At 40.7% G+C, this 20682-nt stretch overlaps 1 protein-coding gene across 2 annotated transcripts in view; it reads left to right on the top strand.

Annotated features, from left to right (window-relative positions):
• Positions 1-20682, top strand: part of CEP112 (centrosomal protein 112) — a 163427-nt gene that overhangs the window by 139115 nt on the left and 3630 nt on the right. For both annotated transcript variants that reach the window (XM_086762479.1, XM_086762478.1), the window contains 2 exons: positions 6298-6387; positions 19998-20099. In XM_086762479.1, the coding sequence (XP_086618605.1) occupies positions 6298-6387; positions 19998-20099 (192 nt within the window). The remainder of the gene's footprint in view (positions 1-6297; positions 6388-19997; positions 20100-20682) is intronic.

Below are 20682 nucleotides of genomic sequence, written 5' to 3'. Positions count from 1 at the left end.
AGATTCCCAAATTTGCCATTCTGTTATTGCTTAGTAGGACACCATGCAGATGGGGATTTGCAGGTCTTCTCCTTTCCCCCACCATGTTCTTAGCAACTTCACCCAGGCCATGAAGTTGAACTGATGGTAAGAAGCTGGGAGGATAGGGGAAGGAAGGTGTTTGAGAGAAGTAAAATATTGCTTAAGGTGTTTTAATTTCTGTTCCTGAGGAGTAATAAAACATAAATTTTCTGTACAGTCATAATAATTGTAATGGTACCTATAGGATGGAAGAATAATTTGTGCTATTAAACACCGTAACTATTTTCAGTACAAAATAAGAGAGATTTTCTTTTCTGTTGCAGTAACGTTGACCCCCTGCGTATAGGTTGTGGAAAACTTTGTTTGCAAAAACAGTGCTATTGTTTTAACAAAAACCATAGAAAATTTGCCTTTCGTACTGAATCAGTAGCATTATGAGTAGTGGAGCAATAGTTCGACATCAAAGGAGACTTCTTGGATATATAGTGTGTTGCAACAACAGCAAAAAAGTTCCCACCAGAAAGGAATTTTGCCATATGTGGACGGCAAACATATGTATTAGGTTAAAACCATAAGATTTCCTTTGCTTTACACCAAAAATGAGAGGGAACTGAAGTACAGAAGTTTTCAAACGGTTGAGTGATGGAATGCAGCACGGAGAGCAAGCAGTGTCTGAGCTTCGGAGCAGTGTCAGTGGGCAAAAGCTCTATGAAAACCCCAAAAGCACCAACAATTTGGCTCAAACATCAGTATTTCACTTTTTAAAAATACACTTGCTTTTCTCTGACTGGTGGCATTACATCAGGGATCTTCACGGATATATTTTCCCAATTTATTTGTAGTAGTAGTAAACCCAGACAAATTTAGTTATCTCCATGAAATATTTTAGCAAACAGAATGATTTCTTTAAAAATTTCTTCTGAGATGAAGAGACCACCGAGTAAGAAGGAAGAGTTTTGGGCCAGGCAGCCCATACTTACAGCTTCATGGAGAGATAAAGGTGCTCAAGATTGACTGTTTCTAGGACAGAATTTTGTAGCCTCTCCATATATATTTCTGCAACAAAATCTGCTTTTATTTCTGTTAACATTCACGTGGATTTTCTTTTCCAGAGCTAGGTTTTCTTCTCATGAACAGGGAGAGAAAACACGTCAATGGATGTAATTTGAATTTAGAAGGCACTTAGAGGAGCCTGTATTTAGACTTATTGTTGGCACATGTTTTGAGGATGTAAAGTGGAAGCCTTCTTCTGTGGGCATTAGCAAGGAGATAATTAAAACTACAGTAGGTAATTATGGTAGCTTTTATTACTGCATCTTTCATTAACTAATTATATTAATTTGGTAATGTTTGAAAAATTCTTTGAAAATGAAAAGTGCTAACTCTTACTACCTTGAGTTGTAGTATTACCATGCACTGGTCAGAAATACTGAGGTCTTTTCTTGATGCAGTTGCACATCCAGGTGTGCAGAGTTGCTGGTACAGCGAGTAAGAATTACGTATGTGCATCAAAAAAGATTCTGCTATTATCTACTATCATCTGCTCATGATGAGCTGTGACTTTCCTGCTGACACTTTTTGTTTCAAAGTGAAAATACATTGGTATTTCACATTTTTTAGAAGATTTTCCTGTCCTTGTCAGTGTCATTTATTCAGCCCTCAGTACCAGAGAGAGGAACCATCGTGATCCCAGACTTGCCACTGGTGTGATGGGAGCAGGAATCAAGCCCTGTACACTCTCACAAACAAACCAAAAGTAGGAAATTATTTCAGGTTGAAGAAGCAAAACATCACACTTTTGTAAACACAGTATCTTCACTGTAATAATCAATACCAAATAATTAAAAATAATAACAATTTCTGTTTATGTAATTCTTCCAGATATGAATTTTCTTTGAGGGAATCCAACACTTCTTTTTAAAAATATCCTGTGGTTAAAGGATAATCAAATCAGTTTTCATATATTAAAGACTAAATCCTTCATATATTCGCATTTCATACTTGTTCGTGTGATTCTTAGAACTCTTTCTCTTTCGGTTGATTTAGATTAAGCCCTATAACTAATGCCAAAAATTTATTCCTGCCTTGAAAAGGGATTTTGTATTGCTGGCATCGTACCTTTTTGTCTCTCTATGGCTCCTTGTCAAAACGATATGCTTTACAAGTTGGGATTTTTTTAAACAAAAAACCCAAAACCCCCTTTTCTGCAGGCTGAGTCTGGCACCCATCTTCTGCTCTCCTACATCGTCCCAGCATCTCTGCCAGCTGCTCAGGCCAACCTCCGCACTGCCTCCACTGTTGTCTCCAGAGTGCTCCAAGGTACCGTGAGCAGAGTTCGTTAAACTTTTTGCTGGTGAAATCAAGCCACAATAGAATAACAGAAAAACAAAAAGTACCTACCCAGCAATGCAGGTCAGATGTTCCTTTCTCCTTTCGTATCAGTACCCACACGTTTCACGTATCACAGTGACAGACTTGTCCACCAGCCCCACTTGAGGTCCCAAACTCAGCCCGTAAGATTTTGGTAGCCTCTTCTCAAAGCCATTCCTTTTCCCTTCCATCTTTCTCATGGCTCAAATGTTGTATGCAACCAAAACATTTACAGTATGGTTTTATTTTAGGACCTTTTCCATTTTTATCAATAAATCAAATGAATGTTCTCTTTATGCAGCTGTAATTTACCCACATTGTTGCAGTAGAGCTTATTATCTCATTTACATTTTTAAGTACTTTTCAAAGTGTAGGATATCTGGGCTGGAAAGCAAAACATTTCATTTCTTTGTTCTCAGGCCAACACAAAGCACTTCCAAGGTCAGGTATGGTGTAGACTTTCAACAGCAAACATGTTTACATGGCATTTGGAAGCCGGTTTAACTGAAAAAAAAAAAAAAACAACAAAAAAAACCCAAAAAACTCCTGTCTGTATAACAGTGATGTAAGTCAACTTAGCAAAGCTGAGGGACGGGGATTAATTCTGTACCTGGAAAAATTGAACTAAATAAGTTGGGCTTTGTTTTCCATTCAGGGGAAAAAAAGGCTCTGACACTTAAAAACTGGCCTGTTTTTAATTTTTTTTGATTCTTTTTTCGTCATCTCAGCAGTTATTAAACACAAGCTCTGTTATTCTGTGGGCAAAATCTGACACTTTGAAGCTGCAGAACAAAAAACTGCATTTCTAAACAAAACCAAACCCATTGTTTAGTTTTACAGAAGAGATGTTCGTGGTGTACCTGGGGTAAGTCTGCTGTTTTTAAGAGTACTCTACCTGACAAAAGCTTCTCTGTCAGATACAGAGAAAGATTTGAAGGTGCCGGGTGGCTTCAGAAACCGCCATCAGCATTCAGGCTCTGGCCACTCCACGTGAGGCTTTTAGACAATAGAGAGAATTTTCAGTGTGATCTTCAAAAGGGCGCATTATTCATGACAACCATCATGATTCCTCCTAGAAAATTAAAATCACGGGCAACAAAGTAACTTGCTTCTAATTACTATTTTCAGAGCTAATCATATGCAGGAATCTACAGCAACCGTGAGGTTTTGATGTTACTTTTTTTTTTGGTGTGGCTTTGATCAGATACAGATCTTTTACTTTTACTTTTTTGTCCTTGTGCTGATAGGGAAGCTGAAATACCCAAATGAACACTGAATTACTCATGGGACTTCCCTTGTAGACAAAACTAGATTCTACAAAGTGGCAGGTAGGAGAGCTGGTGTGCAACACAGAAATGGTCCAGAAATGGCCAAGTTGGAGGTAGTCATGGTTGATCAGAGGAGCTAGTCTTCTTTTCTGCCACCCCAATACAAAACGTACCAACAGCCAGTTATGATGTGATTGGAAAAGTCTGCAGACTCATACAATATATTTTACTTTGGATAATTGATTAATGAATGATTTTAAGACTTGATAGCCTGCTACACTTACATGCTGTAGTAAAAATACCTTCTTTCTAAATTGTACTTGTTTAAGATATTGTCTGCCCTCATAAGGAAACAAAATACGTGCACTCTATGCTGGCAGACACTATCTAGAGTAGGTGGACCTAACAAAGACTGTGTGTCATCTGAATTTCCCAAATTAAATTACTTTAAGCAAAAAGTCCTGTGAAGGAGTGAAACGTGCTCTTAAGCACAAGGAGGGAGTCTGGGCGGATGACTGATGTGTAGCGAGGTTTCCTCCCTCCCTGTTTTTCACCACACCAGACTACTTGGACTGTATAAGCTGATGACATGGAAGCAGCAGGAGAAGACGGGTCATACGTTGTAGTTTATCCAAAGCGCTCTCTGTGAATGGTCCTGACAGTCATTCTGTGCTGGTTCTGTCTGGACACTCTGGAGTTACGGCAGGGCTTTTGTCAAATTAACTGGGGCTTTGCTGATCTTTCTGGTACCCAGAGCAGCCCTGCTCCTTATTGCATTTCCACATTGCATGACCTGATCATTTTAGTTTTTAAATCAAAGTATGCCTGTTTGTATTTTACCTTACAAGATTAGATGTACAAAAAGAAAACAAAAAGCCTACAATTCACACATATATTTCATTATATTAACGCAAATGCCTGGTACTGCAAGACTTGTTGTGTGTTGAAGACCGGTTATATATTCAAAGCCTGAATGTCAACATTTCTCAGAAGCGGTGATAGCATAAAAGTCCCTGGGCAGATTTGAAGTTCATGCTTGGGTCTGGTTAAATTTTTTGGCATCAGAACATGTAACAGTCTCATAGCTAAAGACTTGAAAGTTAATGCCTGGCATCACTTCAAAACAATGCGCAAGATCTATCATAAGTAGTCCTCTTATCTTATCTCAATAGCAATTTTATCCTGTAAATGATTTGAGTACGGTATTTCAGTGTTGTGGAAAAGAGCAAGGGTTTTTTTCTGTTAAAATAGTATTGTGAGTATTTTTAATGATCCTGGTTTATGTATGGGTATTCTACTTGGAGGAAGCAAACGTTCACCTTATCCCATGTTCTGCAGAGCGCAGCGAGTGTCCGAGGAGTCATTGGTCTCGCCTTTCCAAGGTGCTCGCTCTGCAGAAGGTCTCTGTGCACCTCAGCTTTTTAGAAAGCGACCCCGGAGGCACCTTGGGTGTCATTCACAGCGTATCTCCAGCGCGCGTCCCGTCCAGGGCCAGGCCTGACTCTGCACCACGCTTTTCAGCGGCTGGGTAGCAATGTCCCGGTTTCCTGGCATACAAAATATAACTCAAAATATTCCCTTTCTGCTGCCACTGCCACCTCTGTCAATCCAACTTCCACGTTGTGCACTTTGCTTCAAGTCAGCGCTTGCCGTTAACAATGCCTTTATTCAAGCTGACAACATAGCAGAGCTTTCAGTAAATGTGTAAGTAAATGCTAAGTGTGTATTCAAACAGTCAACAATGACTAGGAAACTTAAAAAAAAAAATCTTTGAAACTTTGTATTGTTTGTTTGGTGTACATCTGTTAGAAAAAACACAGACTATCAGCTCCTTGGGGCACGGCTGTTCTTTTGTTAAGCCTATGACAAAAAGATCAAGGCTCTGAGGGGCTGCCGTAATAAAAATAAATATATAAGAAGAGGAATAATGACAAAATAAATTAGTCAGTGTGTTTTATGAGCTTGCTTTAGAAGTGATTATTTCTGAACTAAATAAAGACTGGATACTTGTGGTAAAGTGACATGATCATAATATTCCTTTCATTTATTGCCATTTCTACTTCGCTGGTAGATCTCATGCTAGACTTCACTACGGGGCGAAGGGGAGCCTCTCATCCCGCCCAGCATCCTGTTTCAGTAATATGGAATACATTTTCACTGCAAATGCCAGACGTGGTTTTCCAGAGAGAGGATTATTCTTTTCGCTTAAGGGAAAAGTTATTGGTGCACTGCAGAAGCGGTCCTAGGAAGCACAGGTTGTACAAATAAGATGATAACAAAAATCTGAGGCAATTGCAATTGCAAATGTGATTGTTGCAGTTGCAACGTTTCCCGTTCCCTTTCCATCTTTGAAGATATTTTTTAGATTTTTGGTGTGAATACTTGTAGCCTATAATAAGATGGAACTACTGAGATTTAACTACTGCTGTTCAACCCATGGTCCTACCTGTGCAGAATAACTTTGTGCGGTAAGAGCAGCCACACCGGCTCGGTCACGTCTAGCAGCTCCCGTGTAGCTGAAGAGCGGCACTGATGCTGCGCCGTTTTCTTACGCAGCTCATTGAACGACATCACCTAGAAGTTTTCCTGCCATCCCATGTTTCTCACGTGTGTTTTGCACCCATTGGTATTGTTTCAGGCCTTACAAGATGAAGTGGAAGGTTACCGCATCCAGGCACGGGCTGCAGAGAAGAAGCTGCAGCGCAGGGAGCTGGAGAACCACGAGCAGGTACTGGGCGCTGTGTCCCCCCCGAGTCCTCTTCCCTTGGGCAAGGAGGTTCCAGGTTTAAAAATTATATCTTGCTTCAAAGCAAAAGCACATATTTTCCCACAAAATTTTCAGCTAGCTCTCTTTTCTGGTGGTTTTTTTTTTTTCTTTTGTAATAAAAGAGAATTAAACTGTCTGAACCCTACAGGCAAATACTTATCTCATGCTCTCTACTTCAAGTTGGTATTTCAACTATTTGAGCTGTTAAATGATGCATTTATTTTGCGCTGACTGTATGATTTTATTAATAGAGACTATTCTAACCTGTTCTTTAATGGCTTGTATGAAGACAATTGTATTTGTACAATGACTGAGCTAAAAATAATCTTTATTCCTGATCTTACGCATTCGTTGTCCCAGCGTGTTGTCTGTAAACAGTTCCATACGATTAATAGTGCTAAACTTATTCTGGACACTTTCAGTGAAATCAGAGGTTCAGTGTGCTTCAAGCAGCATAGCGTATGTAGTGTACAGACTAGTGTTGAAATGGAAAATTAATAATCTGCGTTCAAGCCAAATTAAATTGAAGTCATCAGGAAAATATACAAGTGGTGGATATCTGAGTCATGTAGGAATTTACAGATTCCTGATACAAATCAGTTTTTGCAGCATTTGAGAACTTTATTTGATGCTGAGTAAACAGTATCCATGGCGTATGGCCTATCTAAAGCATTTCTAGATCTGTACTTGCAGGTGTAGTAAGTTGGGGCGATGGTAGAAGAGCAATAATCATTAATTTAAAATATATTTTCCCCAGTTGTTGTCGTCCTGCTTGCACATGGGAACTCTCATTCACCCTTGGTGCTTACATTCATGTGTCTCCTCTCAGGAGAGTCGGTGATTGGCTCTTGTGCTCTCTTCCTGCTCTGCACCCCAAATCTGGACGTTGGGACAGGTTCACCCTTAGCTGCAGTGCTTCCAGCTTTGGAGGAGTTTGGTGTTGTGAGTGAGCTGGCCTCCAATCAATGCATTTTGCCTTTAAAGAGTCTCCTGGAAAAGGAGGAGGAAAATTAGATATTTGGTGCATGGTTGTCCCTCCCAGGGAACAGCACTGGCCTGCACTCCATGAGAGCCCTCTTCCAAATCTCTTATTTTTGTTATTTTTTTCTTTAATCTTTGCTGCTGTCATTTTGCTTTTTTTCTGACCCATTTTGAGAGAGGATCCAGAAGAAGAAACAAAAAATGACTTGTGAAATACAGAGGTAGAAGGCTAGACATGCCGATTCACAGGATGATCCCCCCTTTCTGCCTCCGAAGCTTTCTGTTCCGTTAACACCAGGTCCAAACCGACCTACAGGACTATCCTGGCCACACTAAATTAACGAAGGCCTGGCTCAGCTGGTAATGTCCCGTTCTACAGTATAAATGGAACAGAAATATTATTTAAATGACACTGCACCACCCAGCTTAGAGCTTTTCCTGCAAGGTGGCGATATGTTAGCGGACTTGGTGGTCATATCCGAGTTCATCAATGGCCTTGTCTCTGCCTTTCATCCATTGAGAGTTTCTGAAGGAGCTGGAGCCGTTGAGGATGTTTTTGTTTAGGTGGCTTTGGTCTATTTTGCAAACATTTTGACAGTTGTTAGTGTTTCTTCTCTGTGACCGTCTAATCCATTAGTTACGCTTATCTCTCCAGAAGAAAAATGCAAAAATGAGACCTCTGACATATTTCCAGTTATTATGTCTTGGCCAGGCTACCTGTAAACATGTTCTTCAGGCATCAGCAGTAGCTAATGACTCATGAGCTGATTAAGGAGAGAAAATATTTAAGGCAATAACTTGGAACTTGCTTTCTGCTTTTACCAAATATTGTCTGAATCGGAATTGCATAAAACATCAAACTTTGCCCTGGCACTATTACAAAGGCTGCTTTTCTGAGCTTTTACGTGTCTGTAAATAAGGAGGAGAGAGGGTTAAACAGCTTCTGGTTTTCATTAAAAGGAAAAATCTCGTGTTTTGATTCTATAACAACAACAAACAAATGAATGGGACATGAAAAAACATTTTGTTGTGCTTTTAATTAAAAATAAAAAGCTGTTCCTCGTTATGGCTTGTTGGGTGGTATCTTGGTGCTCCATGTTTGTCTTTTTTTCAGTGCAGTGTCCATATAACTCTTCAGTCTCCAGAGTCACTGACAGAAGCTTAACTCTTTGTTACAGTGACCCTCTGGTGATGATGGCACAGAGTTAACTGTTCTTTATTGTAATTACTCAGAGACAAACTGTCCCGTAACTAAGGGGGTGGAAGTGTGCTAGGAGGACTCTAATGGCGAGCCCTGAGCTGTCTCGAGGTGAGCGTAGTGCTGCAGTTGAAGATGAGCTGTTTTTTTTTTTTATGGAGCTTTTTTCATTCCACTGCTTCATCTTCTTGTATGAACTTGTGTTTATTCCTTTTTACTTCTTCAATTCTCTTTACCGTGTGAGCAGAGACAATCGCCTTACATCCCTGTTGTTTCATCAGTGGTGCAATGTGGCAGCGTTACCTGATTGATGTGTTCCAACCCAGATGAATGTACATTTGTCAAAAGCTCCTGGGAACTTCTCCCACTATGTCTAACCTAAGTCATTTTACCTTTTCCATAAAGGTTGTCCTGTTTCTGCTAAGCATGACTTTTTAGGGCAGTGGTCCGTGTGTTCAGTAATATTACTCCTAGATTGGAGTCTCAGAACTGTGTGTGTTATCCTTCTTCATGTTGAAATAACGGATGTTTCCTTCAAAAATTAGATGTCTGACTTCGTGAGATGTAATTGTATTCCCAGGAAGTGGCAAGCTAGCAGTAAATAAAGTGTAACTCACACTCAATATATAGATTTTTTGATATATAGTCCCTTTAAGACAGTTAAAGCAGTCTGGGAAAGTTCCTAGGAAATTTGGGGGTGTCCAAACCTTTTCCTTGCAAAGCAATATTGAAGTTTCTTATGTCTCAGTAATTTGACTGTGGGAACCAGCTTCCCACCAACTGATCCCATTTAGGTTACGTTCCTGTATTGTACGCTCTTGTAGACACCTGGTTGTCTCGAATACCTGCCCAGATCGAATGTAAGTCAGGATTTCTGATAGAAAGGTCTTTCCTTCGACTAAAAACGTTTCTCTTTCTTGAGTCATATGGCTTTATGCAGTTGTCAGTCATAGTTAAAAAATCTGAATTGTTCATACAGCAGACTTTACATCCTGTGAATGTGTAATTAAAAATGACGCACATCACTGAGAGCTTAAGCCTGTGCCTTAATGAATCCGGGAATTTAGGCATGTGCAAGAAATTTTGCTGAATTGGAGCCTATATAAAACTTAATCATAGAATGGTTAGGGTTGGAAGGGACCTTCAGAAGTCAGTGATGATCTTGCATTATTACCTAGATTTCTTTAGAATGCCGCATTTTATTTCGAATTCCTTTTTCTAAGGGTAATTACCCCAACTCAATATACTAAAAAGCTCCAAGAATCTCTCTTTCGATAATTACGTGCAATATTTTTTCATAAAAAAACCCCTATTTTTCGTTCCTTGTTCTAATGTTTTTAGCTATAGGCGTAGATTGAGTATGATGTAAAATTTCTAATTGGGATAACAGAGGAAGAAAGTTCCTCGTGTTCTCAGTGGCATCACTGTGGATACTCAAACCATAGGAATACTCCTCCAAGCAGTCAAGTCACAAATAGAGTCTTAAAGGAGAGAGATTCTCTGAAGACAGAAAATCAATTATGTTCAATTCATGAATATTACTGAGGAAATGATGGAGAATACCACTGTAGATTTCCAGCCCTTTAATTTCTTTTTTCTCAAATAGATGATAAAAAAGGGAGAAAGGAGTTATCAGAATAAGGATGTTGTAGAAGTATTTGGAATAAAACGGAACAGCTTAGTTTAAGTGGATTTCACTCATGTTCGACTGAAAACAGGAGTGATAATTGTAAAAGAGCTATGATTCAAAGCATTTAGGAAGTTTTCATTTTTAATGTTTATTATTCTCACTTGCTCAATTTTTTATGACTGCTGGATACTCACCACATTCAGCCTAACTTACTGTTTCCATGCCAACTAAATATATTTGTTCTCAGATTAATGCTGTGATGCATCGTTCTGAAATTTTAGTTGCTGTGTAGCACAGAGGACTTCTAACGTTTGCCACACCTTCTCCTTGACGGGAACAGTGCTACTGCCTGCGGATTTCTGGAGCTGGGAGGGGAGAATCAGTCAGACAGAGATGAGCAACGTGTGGCCGTGTCCAGGGTACGGGTCCCAAATAGTTCTTCATACAACAATGGTTGGAAGACTTGAGCTATATTATCCCTTTAGTTTAGGGCTCTTGGTCCATGTTTCTTTTCAGACTCATTTTTAAAGATATCGTGGAGTTTTAAATGCAATCAGATAAATTCACAGAAAATCTTTGCCCTCACTTCCATTATCCTGCCCTGCTATATATCCTCTGGAAAAAATATCACCTGGAAGCAGTGCAGTTTCCTCCATCTGGAGATGGGTGAACGATCACAGGAAGGTTCCTCCAAACCCATCTTCCCTGTTACAGGACGTCTAGCTCAGGTGCCCAGGATAACTGTGAAAGCCAGGCAGCGATTCTGCGGCTCCTGTCTTGAATTTCCAGACTTTCTCAAGGAGTTGTCTTTCTCAGAAGATGGTAGAATTGTCTAAAATCAGGCTAATAAGCTCTAGGTTTGGGATTTAAAAATAAAAGCTGTGCTTTGTGGCCAGCTGCAGGTGAGGCGGGTTCGACAAGAACTTTGGAAACTGAGACACAAGCAGTCAGCACGCGCTGGAGGCAGTGATGAAATTCTGCCATTCGCTCCGCTTGCTCCAGCCCACGTCACTGAAGCGCTTCCAGAATTTCCCCCCAGAGACCCATTTCTGCTCCCACAGAAATGGGAAGCTCGGTCTGGATTTGACTGATCTCAACCACAGGAGTGATTCACAGAGAGCAGCCCTTGCGCTGTCCCGGCCTGCAGCGCGGGCCGTTAACCCCTTGGGCATGCGGCGCGGGCACCGGTGCTCAGCAGCCTCCAGTGCGAGGGGGAAGAAAGTGAGACTCTGAAAGAACTTTCCACTGTGACTTTCAAGAACAGCGACACCAAATAGTGTCACATTAAAATACTTTCTGCAGATTCTGTACGTGACCGGTATGGACTGGAGAGGCTGTATCTGAAGAGCGCTTGCTCTGCGGTTCTGCGAGGCTGAGGAGGGTCCATCCGTTGCTTCTGTCCATCCCTTGCTCTGCCGACATCCCAAGCACGGGGGTCAGCAGGGTACTGGGCACTTCAGCTGTTTTCCTCCCATAAAACATTTCATGCATGTATAGATATTGTGAAAAATGTAGGAGACAAACAGCCAGGCTGGTGTAGCTCCTACAAGCTGGCACCTGAAAACCTGCTGATTCAATGTCTGCAGACAGTGCAACAGAAGATTTCTTTTCTAACTACTTATGGTGAACAGATTTCAAGTGTAAAACATTTTTATTGAAAAGCAGATGCTGGAGAGCCACATACAAGCAGTGAAGAATCTGATGTAAGCGAGAGCAGGCTGGTCAGGCTGTTTGGCGTACGCAGACCCAGACATCCATTTTTTGGTAGGTTCTCTTTTCAGATTCCTGATAGAGGCTGTTGGGGAGGAATCAGACTGGTTCTCGTTATATCTCCATGAGGGACCTTTCATGGATGTAGGTGCCCCTGTAGGTGTATGGCAATGATGATGAAGGTGCCATAAAATGACTACTGGAGCCCAATTCTACCACTTTTACGTTGGTTAGGATCTACCATACATGCAATTCCATTGATTTGTTCATTAATCACTTGATACAAAAGTGTGCCCCCGATTTTTAGTTGACTGAGATTGTTAGAATAAATCATAACGTTGCATTTGGCCTATTTTGTATTTTGTATAGCACTTCTTTAACGGCCTACTATGAAAGAAATGCAAAATTAAATCAAATATAGCAAATTATACTGTATAGCATGAAGTTTCAGATTAACAGAAGGAGATAGAAGCTGAGATTCAAGCGCAGAAAAACAGATTTGCAGGTGGGATTTGAAAGGAGCTGGAAATCAATGGAGTTGAAAGTTCCCGGGAGCTCCGTACGGCAGGAACTGCGGGAGAGAAGGCTCTCACCAACTGTGCAACTGCCAAAGGGAGAAGAGGGAGATGATGACGATGTACGTGTGGAAGTCAGTGATCAAATGTTAGCTTTGGTAATCAGACACAACTGGAAAATACACAAATCTATACCTGCTTCATAGACCAGAATGAATTATTGGGACGAAGTGGCCAGCTGGAGAAAAACAGTAAAACAGAAACTGCAGAACAAATAGTTAAAAGGAAAAAGAGAATTTTTACGAAAAAAAGAATAGAAGCATATGCCAACATGCAGGAATTAGAGAGTATTTTAAAATGTCAGTTTTATAGCTCTTCGTCTTAAATAGTAGTGAAGGAGAAAGCGATCTTTCTTCTAAGAGAGCAGCACATCAGTTTAGAGCATCTGTGGCTTGCTTGAATATTGTCAATTAAGGGAATTTTGTTCAATCAGAAGTGTTTAAATTAGGACTATGGGGGATAATAAGGGACTATAAAGGGACAATGATGCTGGTATTTGATGGAGGAAATTTGAAAAAAAAAAAAAGAAGAAATGTCGGTGCATGGAGGAGCCAGTTGGCTGGCAGGAGAGAAGAGCAGAGACACCTCACCTCCAGTGCAGGCTCTGGGCAACGCGTGCGCCGTCAGTGAACTGTCCCGTTTGGTTTTTTTCCAGGTGATGAGGTGCCTGGATGGAGCTAAAAAGGACTGAAAAGGGCCAGCTTTATGCTGATCCTTAACACCATTTAAATTGTAAAGTATTATTTTGTTTGCCATTTAGTCAGCACAAAATGCCATCGAGCGGGTGTCCATCTCCCCCACCACCCGTCCTCACCCGTGGCCAAAGCTGAGCAGCCGCTCACCAACCCTGGCGCTTTGTAGGCCTGGCAGCTTGTTCTGCGGTTGAGATGCTGATTAGATTTTTGTTCTTGAAAGAGGGGAAATAGTGATCGTAAAAGTAGCTTCTGATGATTATCTACAAAGATTTGCTTGTTCACACAGTCAGTGTGAAAATGTTGAGCCTAATCCTGGGTGCTGCTGAGCTTCGTCAGTTCTCAGCACCTCCACGTATCAGGCACTGAAACCGTGACTTGCTGAGCCACCCCAGGATGGAAGGGATTATATAGAAGGTAACACATGCCGGAATGTAGAACTGAAATACGTAAATACATTCCAGTCCAAGTTGCTTCTAGCTTCGTTTCAGACTTAATTATCTTGATAGCCCATTAGGAATCGACAGAGCTGGAAATGAACACCGTGTGTTTTCAGCTTTGGCCCAGCCTTGGTTAGTGGCTGGGCTGGTTTAGCGTTTTGTTCTTCCAGGTCAGGGGGTGTGAGCCGTGTCCGAGGCCCCTTTGCCCCGCGGCGGGAAGGACCGCTCCTGGCGCAGTAAGGACCTCTCCAGACGATGGAAGGGCGGCGGCATTGACAAGAGCTGAAGGAAATACCGCTCGGGGAAAAGATGGGCTCTGCAATGAGTCATCCGGAAAGAGGAGAAAAGAAGTCGAGGATCCTCCAAATCCCAGCTGGAACAATAGCGGAGCCCTGGAGAGGGGGAGGATGAGAGAACAGCGCGGATTTTCTAGCCACAACATTCCTGGTTGTTCTGTGGTGTTGACAGTGAAAGCTTTTATTCCTCTCCAACTCGTGTAATCCCAAGAATGCTATTTTTGCCATATGCAGCCCACTGGTGTTTTGTTTAAAAAAGTTTTGCCTGCCTTCCCTTCTTTTGCAGCTATGAATTATATAGATTTGTATTGCTTAACTACAAACAGGATTTTCCAGGTGGGAGATCTTGGTTAAGAAAAGGAAGATATTGAAATACAAGCCACTGAAGTAATAAGGCCTCTTGGACGCAGGTTGGAAAAAAAAAAAAACAACCCGACGCTGAGCAGAAAGCTCAATGTGCAGTGAGCAGCTCGGCACGACCAGAGGTCCCCATGGGTTAGTAAAACACCACCACGGCAAAAGTGTTTTAGATGCTCAGATGGTTTACTAGCTAAAGACAGAAAAACAAAGAGGACAGCTATGCCACCAATTTATGTTTTATTGAAACTGTCAGAGGAGAAGAGGTTCTCCAGCAGCATTTTCTCAGTGGAGAACAACACCATGTACACTTGACAAAAGAACTTGCTCAGCTGATCTTGCTCAGTTGCTGTTTTCAGCTGAGCCAAATTCATGCAATTTATGGCGTTCATTACTTTTCTTAAGAACTTGAGAACATTCGTATCAAATTTCATCATATTTCTCTAAATCTGAAAGAACCATATTTCAACGTACGTTGCACAGTAAGAACAGAAATTCGCACTGCCTGAAATAAGAGAGGATGTGGACTAAAAGAGCAGCAGGTCCTCGTATTTGAGTGTATTGTGAACAGACAAATGTTCAGGCCTTGTTCTTCATTGGAAAAATGGATACATCTTTTGACTCTTTATTAGGAAAAATTGTTGGAGAAGCTTCCAAGCTCCAACTAAATATTCTCTTACGACAGAACACTGAGAGATCTGAAGTTTAAGGAAATTTTAGATTTTGGTAGCTGTGGTTCCTGAGTTACGGACACCCAGCTCCCCCAGGCCGGCTGATGGAGGACGGGGCCCGCAGAGACACGTGGGAGGTTTGTGGGAGTAGAGCTGTGCTCACCGAGAGCTTGGGAGTGCTGTGAAGCAGAGGAGGAGTCGCTGCAAGTAGGGAGAACACAAATGAGCTGTGATTCATCATTACTTTGACATTCTCTGGGTTGTTTGCTTTTTTGGTGATTGGCTTTTTTTTTTAATTGGGATGGCATCGTAGTAATTTGTCCGTCGCTTGCCCTTTTCCAAGTGCTTTCAGAAAATTACTTCACCAATATTCACAATGAATGAATGAAGTTGATCTGTGCAATATTATTATTATTATTATTATTATCCTCATTTAGAAGGATGAGAGTTTAGAGGAAATGATTTGCCTAAAGCTGAAGGAGTTATTTTTACCTTTTTGGTACCCTAACCTATCTTCAGATTTATTACAGCAGATCTTTCACGTCGCCTTTCAGAGACGTGGATTGCAGAACAGATGCATAACCTTTTTAAAGAGATTTCTCTTTCAGACAGCACTGTAACATACCATTGTTAAAATAATGCGGGAAAGGATTGGAGAGAGACAGGAAATTACTTTTCTCATCTTACTCCCCCTGAAACGTGGAGAAAATTTGATAATAATTAAATGATCCTAATTATGCCTTTTGGTCACTCTCTTAGTATTTCCAGGCACATGTGGAATTATTATCCTTCACAAATATTATAAACAGGCAGAAATTAAGATACTAAAAAAACCACAACACTTTAGTTAAGTGAACTGCCTTTTGATTCTTATCTGACATAAACAAAATGTTAATTTCATGCCCTTCAAGACAAGATTTATTTTTTTAAAAGGAACTTGAATGACTCTTCTGTGTTCCCTTCATTTGCTTTGGCAATGGATACTTGAGAGTTTCTTTTGCATTTTCCTTCTGCTCCTCTGGTTCAAATCAAGTAATTTACAATTGAGAGATCTGGAGAACATTGCATTTGGTTTTGTTTTTTCAGGTTTTTTTTTTTAATGAGACAGGGATTTTGTACCAGGGCCGATGTGTTCCGGGTGATGAACTCGGAACCGCGGACCTCTCGGAAGAAGAAGAGGAGAGCTGGCTATCAGGAACCTGAATAAGACGCGGCGTGGCCGTGGCTGTACGGCAAAGCGTAGGAGAGACGCGGAATATCCTCTGCTCTGCAGGCTGTTCTTACCACATGGACTAACATCCCTCTGGTCATCGCCGAGATACTGTATTTCTCCTGGATGTGCTTTAAGATTTTTTTCTTTCCAAGAGGAAGGAGAGTGACTACGGTGGAGCTAGGTGCTAACGGGATGTGTTCCTGATGGGTCCTGTGCTCCCTTCTGCTTCTCACCCAGCCCCACCAACATCCTCAGAAGCTTTTAGAAATAATGAGTCGCTGCAAAACTGAATTGTGCCACCTGAGGACTCCTTGAAGGAGTAAAATTGAACCTTATCTTATGCTCCTGAAAAGCGCTGGGCCAGGCCTGAGTGCTTGGTTTGGAAAGCTCAGGTTTGGATATTTCTCTTCTGGGCACCAAAACCAACTTTTATCTCTTTTGAGAACGGTCGATGCCCAACTATGACAGGATCTCATGGTAGTCTGTGAAATTATAACTTTCCTGTTTTTTGCATCACTTTGCAGAACTGTATGAATATTTTTCTTTTTTCTAATTTATCGTGTGACAGCATACATGAGCTATGTGTGGCAACTTCAGCTTTTGGTTGTTTCTACTGACACTGAAGATGATTGATGGTAAAACTTTAAACCTCATGTGTTAGCCACCAACCTGAATAAACAAAGACCAGTGTGGCAGCTTAATATTAAAAGCTATAAAACCTTCCTGGGGGGTTCATGGATTAAATCAACTCACCAAAATGAATTTTCAAAGGAAAAAAAAAAAAACCAACTTTCTCAGGATTGAAGAAAAATGAACACCACAGTGAATGAAATAGAGCTATCCTCATCCAGCAGACTCAAGCCCTCCTGAGGGCTGAAGAATTGCAATTTTAAACATCTCTCAAGAGTGCAAGAGGAGACACAGTATTTGTGGATCCTAGGGAGGCAGCTTGAGGCTATAAAAGAACAAAAAATCCTTTAAGGCCCCCCAAAAAAAAAAAAAAATCCCTGCAGACATAGCTTTCATTGGTTAAAAATAAAAAAAAAAAATAAAAACCTTCCCCCATTAAAATTGGTATACATTAGCCCACTGTATGTTATTTTTCAGTTGTAAGAAGTGATTCAGATTTTTGCCATGCACTATTTTAATCTCTTGGGTCAATAAACCTTGATAGTAACTTCAGCCAAAAATATCAACATGTTGTTTATCATAACATGACAGGAAACAGCTGGGATCTTATTTTCATCTTACTGTGATGCAATTGTTAGTGAGCATGATTGGAAGTAACATATTTTGTCTTAGCAAACAAACAAATGGCAGTTGTATCCCAAAGAAGAGTTTTCACTGAAAAAAAAAAGTTTGTTTCTTCTCTCTGAAACAGAGTAAGGAATCAGCCCCAAGCAATATTTCAGCTACCAGGGCTTGTTTCTCATTTTCTTCCTCCTTTTTCAGCCGACTCAGTAGCAGGTATCTGTACTTTAAAGCACAGTATGTGTTTCTTCCTGATTTTTCCAGCAACACCTTCATCAAAAGGGAGCAATCCCCTTGCTCCTCTGCAGAGTTAACAGCAGACGTTAACAGCGTGGTGAGAGCGGGTATTTAGAGGGCGCTTGCAGCTTAAACTATTAAAACCAGTGACCTGGTTGAAAGAAGACGGTTGCACAATTAGAATGTTATTATTTCATTCGCAGAGCTGCGTTAAAATTCGTGTTGCATCTACTTACAACGAAACTTTCTTGACTTTCCTCTAGGAAAAATTATAATAAAGGGCTCTTGCTGTGTGCCTGGCACCTGAGGGAGCTGGTGGGAGCCCTGGATGCTCTGTAGGCACGGCTGGATCCTGGTGTAGTGAGTTGTATCGGGGTCCAGGCTCAGCTCCTGACATCTGCATCACCTGTAAACAAGAGAGCTTGAGTGAGGGTCAGACCCCTGCCGTGGACTTTCTGTGCCGGTTGGGGCACCTCAACATTTTGGCAAGGTGATCATCCAGGTCCTCTCGCTCCTGAAACAGAGCTTTATAATTCAAAATTTAGGAAATCAAAGCATTTTGCTGCTCTAGCTGCCTGTTTCTGCTCCCGTCTCCCCAAGAACAAATGTAACATGTTGAATTCACTGAAATATATGTTTCTGCTCTATCAAGGTCCCCACCCAAGTGAGCTGTTGGCTCAGAAAATATTTATCCTGGCAAAGCACCTATGCGTAGCTTTGTAAGCCTTTCTAGAAGTAGTAGCATAAATTTATCAGACTAACTCTCAAAAACATAAATTTTTATCACTGGCTTATATACAAGGCGAGTTCAAACAAGGTTTCCTCTCTCACCATTTTTTTTTCCCTTTGGATTTGCATAGTGGCATCACTTACTTGCAGTTCACAAGGAGAGCCTCTAATTGCCTATTTGCATAGAGATTTGGAGATTTCTTCTGCCCGTTGGAGTGACTCATAGACAGAATTTTCCTAAAGTTTCATCAGATTGTTTTATTCCTTTTGTATTGATATTTATTATGCATAATGCACGTTTTGGCATGACCTGCTTTTTCCGAAAGATGGTAGTTGGCACATGGTGCAGTGAACTCCGTGTTCGGGTCTCACGTGTACCAGCACGTGCGCTCCTCGCGCGCCGGGAGCTGCAAGTTATAAGTCGTGGTTTCTTCAGATGTGAGACTGAGGTTTGGATTTGTGGTTGCAATGGTAGATTTTAGCAATTGGGTAACTAAAACAAAATTAGCGCAAAATGGCGTTGGTGTGTAAATCATTGGGAAAAAAAAGATTCAATTTGAAAGTTTAAAGATATTTTCTGAGTTAATCTGATATTGAATCCCTTTTATCCCTTATTTACATATTCAGCTGCTAATCCAGAAAAACACCTAAGTACTTGCTTAATTTGAATTAAGCGGTTAATCCTATTGGAAGTTAAGTACAGATGTGAGGCCCTGATTCAGCCAAGGAACGAAGTGTGGGAGCAGTCCTGCGCGACTCGGTGCACAGAGCTGGACCAGACTCTCTCTGCTTGTCCTGGGTCGAGATCCAGCAAATACAACCGCAGCAGAGAGATACGAAGCACAGTGCTTCCAGCTGGTCTGCCTTCATTTAACACTGCTTTTGTAACCGTACAGTTTATTCAGCATCTGTTGAATAAGGTTATGGACTAAAGTGTCCTCCTTTAGAAGGTGTGAACGTCTGATCTCACATCTAAGATACTTAAGATACTTGAACCTATTTGTTGGAAGTCCCATAGCATTAATGAAGTTGAGGAAGATGCAGAGTGCAGTGGATAATAGTTGTATAATAATTTATTTATTTTTTTTTTTAAAAAAGGCCTTAAAAACACCTAGAAGTTGAGAAATTTTGTAAAAAAATCTTGGGAAATGGTAATTCACCTTGGCTAAGGGAGTAAGGGGCAAATATCACTCTACTGACCTGCTTCAGCTCCCAGCAAAGACCAAAAGAACACTTCTGACTACCGGTTTGCAAAGTGTATGTCTGTATAAATGCTCTATTGAGATGGATTTAGGAACGATTATTGCTTTTTCAGACCATGTCCCAATAAATGCCTTGCTGTCTCCTTTTCATTATTTTTCCTCCTCTCTGTATATTCTTTATTCTTACATTTTCTTTTTCCTTTCTTCCTCTTTTTTACCTCTTGTGCTCTTTACAGATCCTTGCTGATCTTTCTTCTCTCTTCACCATTCCCTTGATATCACAATTCTGAGTTTACTTGGATCCAAATCGGGCAAAAGAAGCAAAAAAGTTACTCTCCAGCTTCCAAGAGTAGCCTTCTATATATAAATGTCTTTCTGTTCTGTTACAGATGACCCATATACGACAAGAGTATGAAACCATACTCAAAGGTCTGATGCCAGCATCTCTGAGACAGGAACTTGAAGACACCATTCTATCTTTAAAATCTCAGGTAAATTATTATTATTGATTGTCAACTTTTTGGACTGGATAAAAAACCTCTCTCCTAGACAAGAAATTATGACTGTCTAAAATTTGACCAAAATACTGAATAAGTCTCAAAACCAAATTATGGCAGCACTCGCATGCTTCTCACTCAGTCATCTTTCACAAGGCTTTTCTTCTCCAGTTTCCTCACCTTGAGAGCTATCATATTGTATCTTTTGATCCCAGATTCTGCTTCAGTTGGCAGTTGAAAGTAGAAATTATGCTGTGTTCAGTACTAGGGGGTTTTTGTCAGCCTTTTAAATACAGCACATCGCTATCGCTCCTCTTCCTTACCCTGTTTTTCCTGAAGGAATCATTTAAAGGATGCATGTAAAGGGTGCAGAAGAAATGAGAAATAATTTTGTTTTCTTTCCACCCTAGATAATAAAGCAAATGGGATATTTCTGTGAAGATATTAGTCCAAATGATCTTTGTGTTCTACATTTTCCTATATAAAGAGGCTCTAAAAGACTTCTGTAATGCTTTGTCTTTAATATTGCGAAACACTAGCTGATGTAGAATAATGCAGGATCAATATTATGTATATG

This window comes from Chlamydotis macqueenii, chromosome 18, assembly GCF_036417535.1.
Source record: "Chlamydotis macqueenii isolate bChlMac1 chromosome 18, bChlMac1.mat, whole genome shotgun sequence".
Classification (NCBI taxonomy): domain Eukaryota; kingdom Metazoa; phylum Chordata; class Aves; order Otidiformes; family Otididae; genus Chlamydotis; species Chlamydotis macqueenii.
The sequence above is the reverse complement of the archived record's forward strand: the minus strand, read 5'-3'. Positions and strand labels throughout refer to the sequence as shown.